Source organism: Struthio camelus, chromosome 6, assembly GCF_040807025.1.
Source record: "Struthio camelus isolate bStrCam1 chromosome 6, bStrCam1.hap1, whole genome shotgun sequence".
NCBI lineage: Eukaryota > Metazoa > Chordata > Aves > Struthioniformes > Struthionidae > Struthio > Struthio camelus.
Genome location: NC_090947.1, coordinates 2087562 through 2101189, shown reverse-complemented (window position 1 = coordinate 2101189; position 13628 = coordinate 2087562). Strand labels below are relative to the sequence as shown.

At 37.8% G+C, this 13628-nt stretch overlaps 1 protein-coding gene across 9 annotated transcripts in view; it reads right to left on the bottom strand.

Moving 5' to 3' along the window:
* The window catches only part of USP40 (ubiquitin specific peptidase 40), a 38972-nt gene that overhangs the window by 11936 nt on the left and 13408 nt on the right, over positions 1 to 13628 (bottom strand). For all 9 annotated transcript variants that reach the window (XR_011141768.1, XR_011141767.1, XM_068947726.1 and 6 more), the window contains 12 exons: positions 11865 to 12189; positions 11278 to 11359; positions 10014 to 10185; positions 9109 to 9193; positions 7909 to 7979; positions 6735 to 7054; positions 5660 to 5786; positions 4896 to 4953; positions 4140 to 4193; positions 2548 to 2636; positions 1696 to 1782; positions 801 to 837 (listed from right to left, as the gene is read on the bottom strand). Coding sequence is in view for 7 of the 9 variants with exons in the window: in XM_068947726.1 (XP_068803827.1) it covers positions 801 to 837; positions 1696 to 1782; positions 2548 to 2636; positions 4140 to 4193; positions 4896 to 4953; positions 5660 to 5786; positions 6735 to 7054; positions 7909 to 7979; positions 9109 to 9193; positions 10014 to 10185; positions 11278 to 11359; positions 11865 to 12189 (1507 nt within the window). In the remaining 2 variants the exon portion in view is untranslated. The remainder of the gene's footprint in view (positions 1 to 800; positions 838 to 1695; positions 1783 to 2547; positions 2637 to 4139; positions 4194 to 4895; positions 4954 to 5659; positions 5787 to 6734; positions 7055 to 7908; positions 7980 to 9108; positions 9194 to 10013; positions 10186 to 11277; positions 11360 to 11864; positions 12190 to 13628) is intronic.

Here is a 13628-nt window from a genome sequence, read left to right as displayed (position 1 = left end):
CTATTTTCAAGACATTATTGACTACTCTGCTCATATGTACACAAGAGCACAATATTTAATTTTCACTTGAGCTGCTCAATCTGTATTATCATAATAATATTTTTCAGGTGAACTTTTACGTTTCAAAGAGCGTGGCCAAGTTTGCAGCCTTCACCCCACAGTAACAGAGAATTGAATATTCAATAAAGGTTAAGTTAGACCTAAAGCTGGAAAACACAGTGACACTCCAGGTTTTTCTCTCTTCCTTCGCAGCGGCATCAACAGAAAGTGATGCTGAGCCAGGAAATTCACGTCATGTCAGTGCTATCTACATCTCTTCCTTAACCCTCATTTAAAAGTTTAATATTTAGAACTACTACCACCCAGACTCCTAAATAATGGCCAAACTGGAATCTCTCACTGATTAACTTGCTTTCACCAAGCAACGTAAGAACATTTTGATTTTTTTCAATTAACCTCATGCAATGCACCCCACTGCAACACACAAATGTTGTCCAAACAGCCGGATACCTCCACCTGCACCTGCACTCAAGCAAACAGCCCAGGAACTGTGAACTTGGCCAAATTTAGATTAAATATAAAGCCTGAAACTGATGTTTCAAGAGCTACCGCACAGCCAGCCTTTATCAGAGCAAAACTGCAAGTTTAAATTTCTTTCTTCTGCCCCTCTCAGATTACAATGACACATAAATCACTGTAATAAAGTAAGGATTTTTAAGTTTTGGGTTAGCAAGAGGGCTCTCAGAAAACTGGAAATCCCTTAAAGAGAACTCTTTCAATAACAACGTAACACAACTAACCTGATAATCCAGATTTTTCCAGCATTAACTTTAGACACTGAAAGAGAAATATATGATGAGGCTTATCTCAATGCACAGGTTAGGAAATAAAGTTTTCAGCAAATCTCACTAGATTTTTCTAGCGTATATGAACTGAGTTGCTGATTCCTGGTGAATTCCTAGAAACAATATAATTGCGTAGACAGAGTATACTTGAATTACACACTACCTCCTTGAAGCGTGAAATTGTTTTCAGGTAGGAAATTTACTACTACAGGTGAATCAAGTGAGCTTTCATAAACTGTTAAAAATGAACAAAAAAGACCTGTGCTGTCAATGTGTTCCTTTACTGAAGCAAATTCTACTGAAAGAGTTTGAAAATGCCAGGAGCCTACCAAAAAAAAAAAAAAACCCAAAACAAAACAAAAAACGCACTTTTTGAATATACACCCTTAAAGACACCTCACTATTCTAAAATATTGCTTTCTGTCTCAACCTAGCCATAGCTGAAAGCTGTCTAGTCCTCTTCAAGCAATGCTGTCAGACCAACCCCAGCTTGCAGATTAATTGCACAGTAAGACTGACAAGCATACATATTCACTCCCATATAACAAAATTCAATTGTGGCAGGCTCTGCCACGATTGTACGTTGTTTCGAGGATTGCTATTTATAAAAGGAGCGGCTAGCCATACATGCAACAGCTGGACTAGGTTCCCTCAAGGAAACAAGGAAGGATGTCTACTTGCTGCTTGCTGAAAGATCAAGGCATTCTTCCCCGTTGGCTTTTAGAGGTGAAATACTTCCTTTGTTTCAGTGTTACCTGGTGATCTGAGCAATACATGATACGAGGCAAAGTACTCCAGGAGCAGAATTGGCCTAGGCACCACAAACCCTTTTAAGAGCATCTGGACTTACCTCTCTGACAGAGGCAGTCTCTTCCACAACTATCTCCATCTCAGGGCTTGTATGTTGGTCACTCTCAACAATAAAATATAAGAAGAGCTAAAAATGTAAGCATAAGTTATCAGAATGTATATTTAAGGATGGAAATACTGTGAAATAATATTCCCTGATGCATGCATATACCAGCTACTGCATGTCTGCTATCAGTCAAAAACCACTGAAACTGCTTTTAGCTAAATCAAATGATCTAAGCAGTAAAGACAGAGGAGTTCACGCAGTTGAGTTATGGCTATCAGTTGAGCTTCATTAACCAAGTGTCCATGTCCTTGGCCTGCACAAATGAGAACTAAAACCTGCTACCTTAAGCCATATTTTGTCATAGTTCTACATCATCAGGTTAACAGTGGGAGAAAAAAAAAAAAAGCACTCTGATCTTCAGAAACATACAAGTTAGCACCCTTTTTTTTTTTTTTTTTTTTTTTTTGCAAATTTACAACTTGCAGGTGTCAAACACAATACCTTCCCTTTTCTTACTTTAGGTTCTTTACTAAAGTATATGCACACCAGAACACAGAAGACTGACAACTGCAAACAGATGAATTGCTGCAACTTAATGATTCACCATTGGCCAAATAAGCTATATTAACTGGTCACATATATGCTGTTGGCCTTCCGCAACAGAGATAAATGGCGTGAGCCTTAATGCTTATAATTCCCAACGCCAGCGCGCAAGGTTTTTTCCTCATTCCAGTTTATTACTACAATCATTATAAAAGGAAAAAAAAGGACTACATGAAATATTAGGAAACGTAAGCAGAGCATAAAAGCAGCACTAGGCTCTTTTCAGTCACAGCACTATTTTACCTGAGTGGAAGTTGGAGATTTTCCATGGCACAGCCCTAACAAGCTTCCCATTTTCAGTTCTGCTTCTTTGACAGTATAATCCTCTGGCACTTAAGGCAGGAGAAAATACAGAAAACATCATGAAAAAGCTGCTTCCTGAAAATATCCATTCTATCAGGCTTCTCTTTAGAGCAGCAAAGTATCCAGCAACATTCAGAAATTGCACTTCCACAGTTTCTACATTAAATCAGTAAGTCTTCCACAAATAGAGCAAAGAGACATTTGTACAAAGCCCCATCCCTCACCTTTTGCCAACGGAGTCACAAAATAATTTCAGTTAGAAGAGACATCTGTAGGTTAGCTAGTTCAAACCCCTGCTCAAAGCCAGACCAGCTCAAGTCAAATGAGGTCGTTCCAGGCTTTTCCCAGTCAAGCTCTGAACACTTCCAAGGAGGGTGGTCCTATGTGAGTCCCTCCGTGGGCCCACGTTCTACCGTTTCACCACTCTCTCTGTGAATTCCCCCCATACGCAGTTGGGGCTTCCCTTGCTGCAACTCGTATCTGTTGCCTCTGACCCTTTCAGTGTGCACCTCTGAGAAGAATCTAGCTCTGTCTTCTCTACAGCTCCCTGTCAGGGAGTTGAAGGCAGCCATTAGATTTAAGGGGATCAATATCTGTCCTTGGCCTCCTGACTGTGTTCTTACTAACGTAGTATATTAGTAAACCAGTGAAAACACAGAAAACATTTTGCAGCAAGCACAAAGCTGATACACTCAGTTTCTCACCACAGGCACAACAGTGCCAAAAGTAAAGGTGGGGATTCTTTTCTGGTGAACACTGGCCATCAGGAGCATTATTATACAGTGATGGGTGGTATCCCATGTTCATCTAAATCAAAGACCAGGCTATGGCGTTAGCACGTTCCTTCACTCTCATGACAGCAGAAACCCACACTCACAAAGCAGAAATCCACACATTATTCACTGTGCTTCATATATCAGAGGCAAGCTCCCTTCTCACAGTAAACAAGAACGTCACAATCCAGAGCTTTAATGTTTAATCTGTCACCACATTATTCAAGGCTACTGCTCAAGCAGTACTAACATCCAACCTTGTGCATCAATACTCTTCAACAAATACCTTTAGTCCTTTTTGTTTAAAGAAAAAGAAATTAGAAAGACATGAAAAAAGGACTCTCTTTCCTGGAACAGAAAGTTGCCCTGCTAATGATATAAAAGCGATTCAAAATAGATCATTTACAGACTTTTAGTTTATGAAACAAGCGTGGCGAACAGAACTTTCTGTTAATTCCCACGTTCTTGAAGCACATGGCCAACGGTCAATAAACAACTGCAAGTATGCTACTCACTATTACTCGTTAGAGAGGCAAGTGAAAAAAAAATGAGCTGAATATTACATTCATCTACTGGCTTTGCATTGGTACTGTTAGTAAACAGTAGTGAAACTGGAAAAAAAACCCACAAAACTGCTCAGTTAAGCAAGGAAATTATTAGAGTACACGTGCGTGTCTCCCACGAAATGACGACGAGAAGGTTGAAGTCTCCCAATTCAACTTCTTATGGACTGATACAAAAAATAATAATAAATTTTACCTGGAGAGAGAAGTTTCCCATTTCCACTAACAGGCCTAAGACAGCTGTCGTTTGCTGAAAAAAAGAGGGGTGGGGAAGAGAGTTAGATGTATTAACTATATCAAATCACAAGAAATTTGGCTTAGAAGTTTAGACAGATAACATATTTAAGACTAATGACAACAGGTTTATTTTAAAGGCTTCACTTTGAAGGTATTACATCAAAAGTATAGTCGGAGAGAGTTTCCTAAAGACCTCATGAACAGTCTTAGTGTTTTTTTTTTTATCCTTTCCGTGAAAGGATACTTTTTCTTTCAAGTCAGCTCCTAGTCACAATCAGTAAAATACCATAAAACTGCCCAAATGTCCCCATATGTAAAGGTATCAGTAAGGCATTTCTTTAAAGAAAGAAAATGGGTGTGTCTTAAAGAAAGGAAATGAAGCAAAAAATTTGCTTCAGTTTTCAGTGTAATATTTTAGTAAGACGATGATGATTATTCCAGCAACTAAAATAGATTCTGAAAAACTAGTAGATGAACACAAAAGCTCCATAAAATCATATTTTAATCAAGACTATCACTAACTTGTTTTTAAGTTAAGAAAAAACATTTTATTCAGAATTAAATAAATGTTAAATGGGTCGCACTCTCTCTTCCTCACCCAGCAACTTCACAGCACTGAATTCTGCTGTTTTGAATACTCTCTCATGCCAAGCAGGAAGTCAGACAGCAAATTCTAACAATATCGCATCTAAAAATAAAGCAGTTGAACACTTACCTAGCTCCTCTTCTAGCTGAAGTTCCCGTATTGCTTTCATTTTGATATCTGACATCACCTAAAAGAAAGCAATATTAAAGTCTCTAATGCAAAATGCCAAGAACACATCTGGTGTTTAAATACCAACAAAAGGCAGCCTTCACTTGAAATGCCTACTAGTTATGTTCCTATTCCCGTTAACACTATACGGATCTAAGCATTTCTTTAATATAATCATATTTAATACGATAGCCACACAATTTATAATATATTTCTGGAATTTTTTAAACCGTGTTCCAAGGAAAAGAAGGTGATATTTAATTTTAGTATTTAGCAGAAGACTAATATTTAAGAACTGCTCAATTGATCCTGTAATTTAGCACTCAAAGCACTAAGTAGTACTTCATATAACATGAAATTATTTAAAAAGTCAGAAACGGTACCAGAGAGACTGGTACTGTCACGGTAGACTGCAGTGTTCCAAGAAATCAGCATTAGATTCTTTTTACTGAGCAGTCAAAGTGTCTCCTGTTTAACTTCAGTCATAAAAATCCCTGTAATTTATTCTGATCACTGCCTGTAGAAACTGTAACTGAGTTGGCACTGTGTAAGGAAAACTTACACTCTGAGGCTAAATCCAGCCCTTGGAAAAGTCAAAAACAAAATTGCCATTTTGCTCCTGTACAAAATTATACTCTTATTAATTGGCCAATTGCACTAGCCAAACTGTTCAGAGAAACCAAAAGCCTGTGTTCTATCTCTGAACAATCAATTAGATTTCTTACTGTTTCGATAGTGGCAGTAATTTTAACTTGTTTCTCTTCAGCATCTGTTCTGCAGAAGTTTTTAACTTGGAGCCAGCTGATGTCATACGTAAAAGCAGTCAAATTGCCACTTGATACATTCACCAAGCTATAAAGAAGAGCAGCGCAAAAATGGGCATCATTAAATTTAATGAAGACAAGAAAACTCTACATGTTACGTGGGCTATAATGCTAATTACCAAAGCTGTTATATAAATCAATAATGTCTAGGTCATTAATAGTCACGCATGCCACAGCCAGGCACCTCTGGGCTGGTAACTGAGTAAGCCAGTAACAATTATGCATTGGTAACTGGTTTTCAATGGGATCTGAGCTTCTGAAGGCACTTCAGAGTTTAAGTCACTTTCTGAGGTGGGATTTAAGGCTTTTGGAAAAAATATTTAAAAAGTACAGTAAGGCATGACTAGAATTTGAGACTTTTTGTTTGTCTGCAACGATATATATAAACACAGAAACAGTCCTTGGTGAACAATTCACTGCTTCATTTATTTTTTTCACAACTGTTTCAACTAGGAAGTCAGCATTTATATAACAACCACATATCTCCAGGTCTCTACAGATGGGAATCTAACTTCAATGCTACACACTGGGAAGCGAAATGAGACCAAACGCTTGCTTCGTGTCCCCGGCAACTTAAAAGATTTGACCGAGAGATTCGGCAGAGCTGCGTGCTGTTACGATACTGCTCAGTTCCCTCCTCCTGCCCAGTCTCCTGGAGAACCTCCCAACTCAGAAATCTCAGAAATTCAAGTTACTCCAAAAATGTGCAAGCACACTGGGCCCAAGTTCTTCTCTCTAGATTTTTCCCATTACAATGTAAGTCAAAAGATGGGACTTCATCTGCACTTTAAGAGCAAACCAACATCTAACAGTTGATAAGGACCTGATCTCCAAAACTTAAGGTTACATTACCTTCATCAAAATGTTCATAAAATGACAATTAGTTTAGAAAAACATACGGCTAGCATAATTTTAATGGAACAGATTTTGCCCTAACTGCTTTTTGCTTAATTATATTCATAATCAAAATGGTTACCTCTGGTCATGACTGTCTAAAATTAGTATTGAGCATCCATCCATCAGACCCACACTTTTGACTGTCTTCTTCATATCTTCTTCAGGAAGAACTTCCCAGTTCTTGGAATCTTTACCAAGTCCTGAACCATTCTTTAAAATGATTCCTCCTGACGGTACTAAGGCGCTGCGCAAAGCACCCAGTTCTGTGTTACACGGAATGATGTGTTGGGATTCTGTGAAGTGTTGACCTTTACCTCCTTCATTATACTCTGCCAAACGAAGAACATTTACAATAACAGGTTCATGATCAGGGCCGGTCAACATCTTTGTACCACCAACCTGTAGCAAAGAATGTTAAGATTTATGCAGTGGTGATCAGTAATGCACACCTTTGTAAGAAGAAAAGACTACAGAGAAATAAATGACAAGATTAAGATTACTGAGACAAAAAGGCTGAACCTGCTCTCTCTGAAATTTAACCTGAGCCAAGAACATAGTTCCTTGTCTAAGGCAATTTGGCCATGAAGCAAGCTGGAGTAGTTAAGACCATACCAAAAGTAAAATGAAGATAAGAAACAATTCTGTTACTGGACGCATCTTTATTTCTGATATATCACAGGAAAAAATGTATACTTGTATAGTAAGAATATTTTTAAAGTAATATTTTACCCCATTACAGAGAGAGAGGGCAATCTTCTGCTGCTGTTACATAACCACTGAGACAAGCATCTGAAGGTTAAACAGAAGCCTTGATATTAGAAGGAAGATGCAACAGTAAAAAGGGAGCATGGTATTTCAGGGAAACCATATACAACACTACACCTGTCAGGGACTTCTTTTATTTGTGGAATGATTTGCCACAGAATATAAGTTTTTGTTATTGCATTGCTATCACCTGGTCTCCTCCTAAGAGGCATCAGATGTTTTCCAATCTAACTGGCACTGGATATTTACCAATCTGACCATACCACGTTCTGCATGGTGCAACTCTATTTGCAATTCAAGAAGCACATTGCACAGCACACACAAGATACAGCAACAACATGCACAAAGTACCCTAGATGAGGCTGAAGCGGCCAATGTTAGTATGTCAGTAGCACATCTCCAGAACAGATTAAATTTTCCCAAAAATGTGTCTGGTGATTGCATCTTTTCTCCTTAGAATTGACAAGGAGAGAGGGGATTTCTGTTACCTCTTTCCCATTCCACACAAAGATGTCTGCTCCATCAGCCAGCCCAATGCTATCCAGTGTCAGCTCATCTCCTAAAAAGAGCAAATCATCAAGTTCAGACCCCTCCAAAATGGATAAGCAGGGTCAGCTGGTGAATTAAAATACACTGGCACATTCTACTTGGACTCCAAGTCTACCTTTGCAAACATTGCCATGTCATCAGCATTTTCAGGGGTTAAAGTTAAGGTTCACTCATGTAGCATGACCAACAAAAAGACACACATCCCTTTAGCTGTCGCACTGGGTAAAGAGGCCCAGCACACAGGCCCACCTACTCAATTTCCCTAGCAAACTGAGGCCAAAGATACCACTTGAAAAATCTGTTTGGTCAGGATTGTCTAGAGGCTTAACAGCATATCAATAGATTTAAAATAAAAAGGTTAGATTTAACAAATGAGCTACATATCGTACTTTCTAAGCCTATTTTTTGAAACATTAATGCCTACACTGTATTTTTTTCACCTTCTTAGTGTAAGTCAGATTTAGATTTTAAAAAAAAAAGTCAGTGTCATATAAAGAAATATACTAAGATCTGGAGGAATATTTACAGCAGCTATGACTGCATCTGTCTTCTGATGTACTATTATGGAAAGCTGGATCAGCTTCCATAAATTCTACCTATGGAAAGGTAGAATCCTAATTTGCTAAAACAGAGTACATAGACTATAAAACTTAAAAGTGGCTAAATATAATTTTTAAGACTGTCAACACCTAGAATTACATAGCATTGCACAACCTAAATGCCAGAACTCATGATTTTAAGACATTAATTTTCATGTTAAAACTAACGTCGTCTTTATGCAAATTCCTACTTCTGCTCAGGCTTAAGCTATGCTTTTCTTTAACATTACGCTGGCTGCTCTCCTCTATCTCTCCTCTACTAATTCAGTATTTACTACGACAGCAAACTTCTGCAAGCATATCAGGTTCAAAATATAAAGAAAAAGACATTTTTTGTCAGCAAATATGTTTAGTTTCCTGCACTCTTACTGCACTTGAGAACAAAGATTACATTAAAAAGTTTAAAGTTCCTAATAATAGTACCACAAAGAGCTCAATGGTTAAGTGCATTTGCAAGTAAGCTTATTGAGCTTGTATGCTTACATACAAACATCCTCTATGTTCTGTAATGTATACAGCATATAAATAACATAGTCTTACCATCGAGAGAGTGGTAAATATGTAGTCCTGCTGGTAAAGGTTTAGCAATACTGAAAATCATGTCTCCTTCCCAAGATTCCAACATCTAATTAACAAGAATAGAAAAAAATGATATAAATCACCAGTAAGCAATAACTCATACCACTCAAAATTCAACTCCACTGAAAGCTGTTACAGTTAAAATATTAACACGTCCCTGCTCTCTATTCAATAAGGCTAGCAACATAGGGAGCATTTAAGTATCTAGGACTCACTCTTTCATACTAGCTACTGGCTAAAAAATAACCTTTCCAGGAGACATTAGCCAAAGGTTGTAAAATATAGGAAAAGCAAACAACGTTTCCAAAAATCACGTTGGCTTTGGTTTAGATATGTACGAAAAAAGCATTTCACAAATTCTGCATCTGTACTCAAACCAAATGCTATCACTCCCTCCTTTTTGCCACTTTGCATTTATTCTTCAGTAAGCTAAAGGAAAGATACCGCATTCAACAGTTAAACTACAGGATTTGTTTATTTAGTTTTTTTGATTTTTAAACTACTCTAAGCATTTCCTGTTGAGGTCAGCTAGCTCCTTGAAAGCACAAAGATGAATCTGTCACATGCTCAAATATTATTAATAAGTCTAGAGCTGCCCAGATATAAAATAATTTATTTGCTTACATCAGCTTTAAAGCCTACAAAATTAAAGCTTCATCAGCTTTGTGGCTTCTTCAGTCTTTCAAGAGCCAACCTCAAGCCAAAGTTTCCTTTTGGGTAAATCCATGGTTGTCAGCCTCCTAAAATTTCATTTACTGATGAAAATTTTTCATTGAGATAAAAAACTGTGGCATACGTATATTTATAAATGCTCTTGTGGCTCAAGTAAAAATGAAGCGTTTGGATTCATTTAATATAGTAAATACCTGGAATACTGATTGTCGAAGGTCTCCTAGAGTTTTTCTTCTATCAATAGTCAGATCCACAACACTCTCTTTCCAAGTAAGCGAAGGGTGCAAAGCCCCATTGTGAAATTTATAACATGAGCTCAAATGGAGATGTAAATCAATGCCATTTTTTGCTGAGTCACATTCAACCCTTTGAAAGAACAACACAGTAATAAGCTGTTGTATTTAACAGTGACAAACAGTTAACTTTTTTCAGAGAAGCTTCTGTGCAGCCACCCTGGAACTGATATCCTGGGTTATTAATCTCTTGGAAAAATTCACCGTCATATCCTCCCTCCCTCCCTCATCGGGTACGCAAAGAGGTGCTCAGAGATGCCAGTGATTTATAGATTGCACCATACAGCACTAGCTAAGACATCCTCCACACACACAGAGAACACACTTGTTATAGTGCTTGCTTCTACAGTACCTTTCTAAATGGGATGATAAACTTCATCTTTAGAGATAAGGGAGGTTTTAGGATTTTTTCAGGTTGTGTTCCAGATCAGCATTCTGTAGAATGTGCACACACGTGTATACACACACACACACACACACACACACACAGGAGAAACTACATAGAAAATGAGTCAGGAAAGAAACAGCCATGCCTTCTTCCTTTATACCTGGATCTGGTCCTATCAGCAAGATGCTAAACGCAGTAGCAAAGATGTCATTTAAAAATGTGAAATTTGCACAGTACACAGGTAGCACAGAAGACATCTGTGACTTTCACGTGTCTACATTTTTACACCTTAGCTGGGATTCTCTCATATCATCAGGTCTGTGTGGTTCTCATCACAAGGAATCGTTTCACCCAACCTGAATACCACTAGCTCTTTCCTCCACGTTTCTGATAAAAGACACCACTTACCTGTTGTTTCACAGTAGGGCAAATCATCCCCTCAATGAAAACTCCCTTTATAAAGATTAATAAGATAACATTCTCCATCCAGATCTGCACTGATTTTCATGCAAATCTGGTACAATTTGAGGCTGTAAGGAGGTTTGTTCTTAAGTTCTGGAAAATGCCTAAGCAGGCCATTAGCTGTGAGGCAGGGGTCCAGCAGAAGATAGCATCTGGACATACAAGTTGTATCCCTTGATTATTCTCTATGACACTGAGTCATTTTAGTGTCTGAACTCTGCATCTACTAAATGACTTCCTTCCACTTGAAATCACTTTAGAGAGCTGTAGATTAACAGTGCTGTTTACGAGATCAGCACAGTTACATTAATATACCTCTTTTTTTGCAGCTCGGTGTTAGCAGCATTCATTTCATTCAAAAGGTGTCCAGGAATTCGGTACCTTGGATTTCCTCGAGCTGGAACAAGTAATATAGGTTAACTTAGTCTCGGCTGAATAAAACATGTTTTAGGAAGAAGAGAAGTGATCAAGATGAGACATTACAGTATGGTAATTTTGAAAATTCTGAGTAATAGCATTACATCCTTTTGCAATACAGAGGATAAATTGCAAGATGATACAAAACAAACAAGTTCTTTAATTTCTTTTCACATTCCCATCAACTTTTCCTTAAGGGAAAAGAAGACACGAACACTATCAGTAACAACTTTTATTTGTTACAGTATGAGATGTTTTCCTAGTATTTGAGAAGAATATTGGGAAAAAAGTCTGTCATCCATAGCCAGTTAACTGTGCACTGGCTTTGTAGAGGTAACCTCTTCATCTCTAGCTAACCTCTTTTTCACTGAGCACAAGACAGACAACTGTATCTTTAGTACTTGGAAAGGACAGAAATGCCCAGCTGCTTTCATCCTCCAAAAAAAGTGTGGGTAAAGACAGATATCAAGATGAGCTTTTTGTACCTTCCGGAGGTCTTTTCAACTGAGATTTTCGATAAAACAGCATGTAGGCACTCTCTTTACCCTGAAATTGTTTCTCAATATCCTCCTCCTTAATTGGCTGGACTTTTGAATCATTCAGATCAAACCAATGGCAACCAGCAGAGCTGTCCCTTCGTATTGTAGATGTTTTTTCTGAATTCCACTGGAAACCATTCTTCTGAGGAGGGCTTTGCAGATCTTGTCCTTGAGAATCTGACTTACATGGGACCTTATGATATTTCTCCTTAAGACCAACCTTGCTTTCATCAGGACAGAACTGAAATATCTGAGGATGATTCTGCAAATACTAAAAGGAAAGTAAGGACAAGATGAAAAAACAGCTTTCTAGAACTGGAAAATATCCAGCATTAAACATAGTAGACTGCATCAGCTATCTCATCTGACTTGTCCTCAAACTTATACACAAACCCAGCCCAAATTTATACACAAACCCAGCCCTTACAACTTCTGTGTCTTTGGAAAACTTGCTTCTATGATGCTTCCTCAAGTATTTCCTCAATTTTACACAGAAAAATGTCATCACTCCCCACCAACCAACTTTTCTGCCGGATTTTTCTCATATGCAGTTTCAGGTTTTTCTTCCTGTCTAACTGCAAACTAACATGCAGGCCACAGTGAAAGTATTGGTTTTGACCTACATGCATCACTGAGAATTAAATCAGACTATGTTCTGTATTTCAAGGATGTTGGCTCACTTAAGACTAGTACTAGATTCCTTTTAAAACCCTTCTTAGAAGTGCACACTTTCTGCTCTCTGAAAGGAAATATATGAAAGAGATGCTCTATAGGCAACCAAAAAGCTTCTATTTTATTAGACACAGGAGAGTTCCAATCCCAACCAGCTTAGCCCTCTAACCCTCTGCTCCCTACAATCCACATTTATCAAAGAGGGATCTTAGGCTAAGATCTGGTCTGCTGAGTTGCACCTCAAACAGATCTGAAGACAGCTAAATTAAAACTACCCATTACGGCATTTAAAGAACTTAAAACCTACTCTTCCAGTTTCTCCCAGCTTACCCACTCTGACTTCTACTTTCATTTCAGCAGCATGTAGACACTTCAAACAGGATTGGTGCCCACATTACACAAAACATAAAATTGTGCCTCTTGCAAAAAAACAAAAACACAAAAACCCACGGAATTTCACTTTTAATCATAATCAAAAACCTCATTTGATACTTAAAAAACAAAATAACATGCAGTCTTATTCCAATAAGCAAAACCTTGCATTGATCAATGTGCTTTTGGTGTAGATCTGGCAATTAAAAAAAGTCAGTTTTGTTATGTTTGCATTAGCACTCCATCTTTTAAATTGTTAATACAGGATTGCTCACAACTTATTTCTAAATCACTTCCCTCTCAAAGTCAGAAAAGCAACTACCTCTGCAGAAGACTCATGTTTAGATTTTACAGCTACTTTTAAGTAATTACAGTGTGAAAATCACACTGCTAATCCTACTCAAAAAATAGTCATACGTCAATGTTCCACATATCCGTAACTCAAACGCCAGGGTATTTTCCTGAAAGCACCAGAAAATACAATAACCAATTGGACAAACACAAGATTTTACCTGAAGTGTTCATTTTGGACATATCCTAAACTACCAAAAACTGGCATTTGGATTCAAACCCTCATTTCTGTCATGACTGTGAAGAGGTATTGCATTATATCTTTAATTCTCATCAGTGCTTTTATGTTCAAGTGTAGTAGTGCCTTTGCAGTTT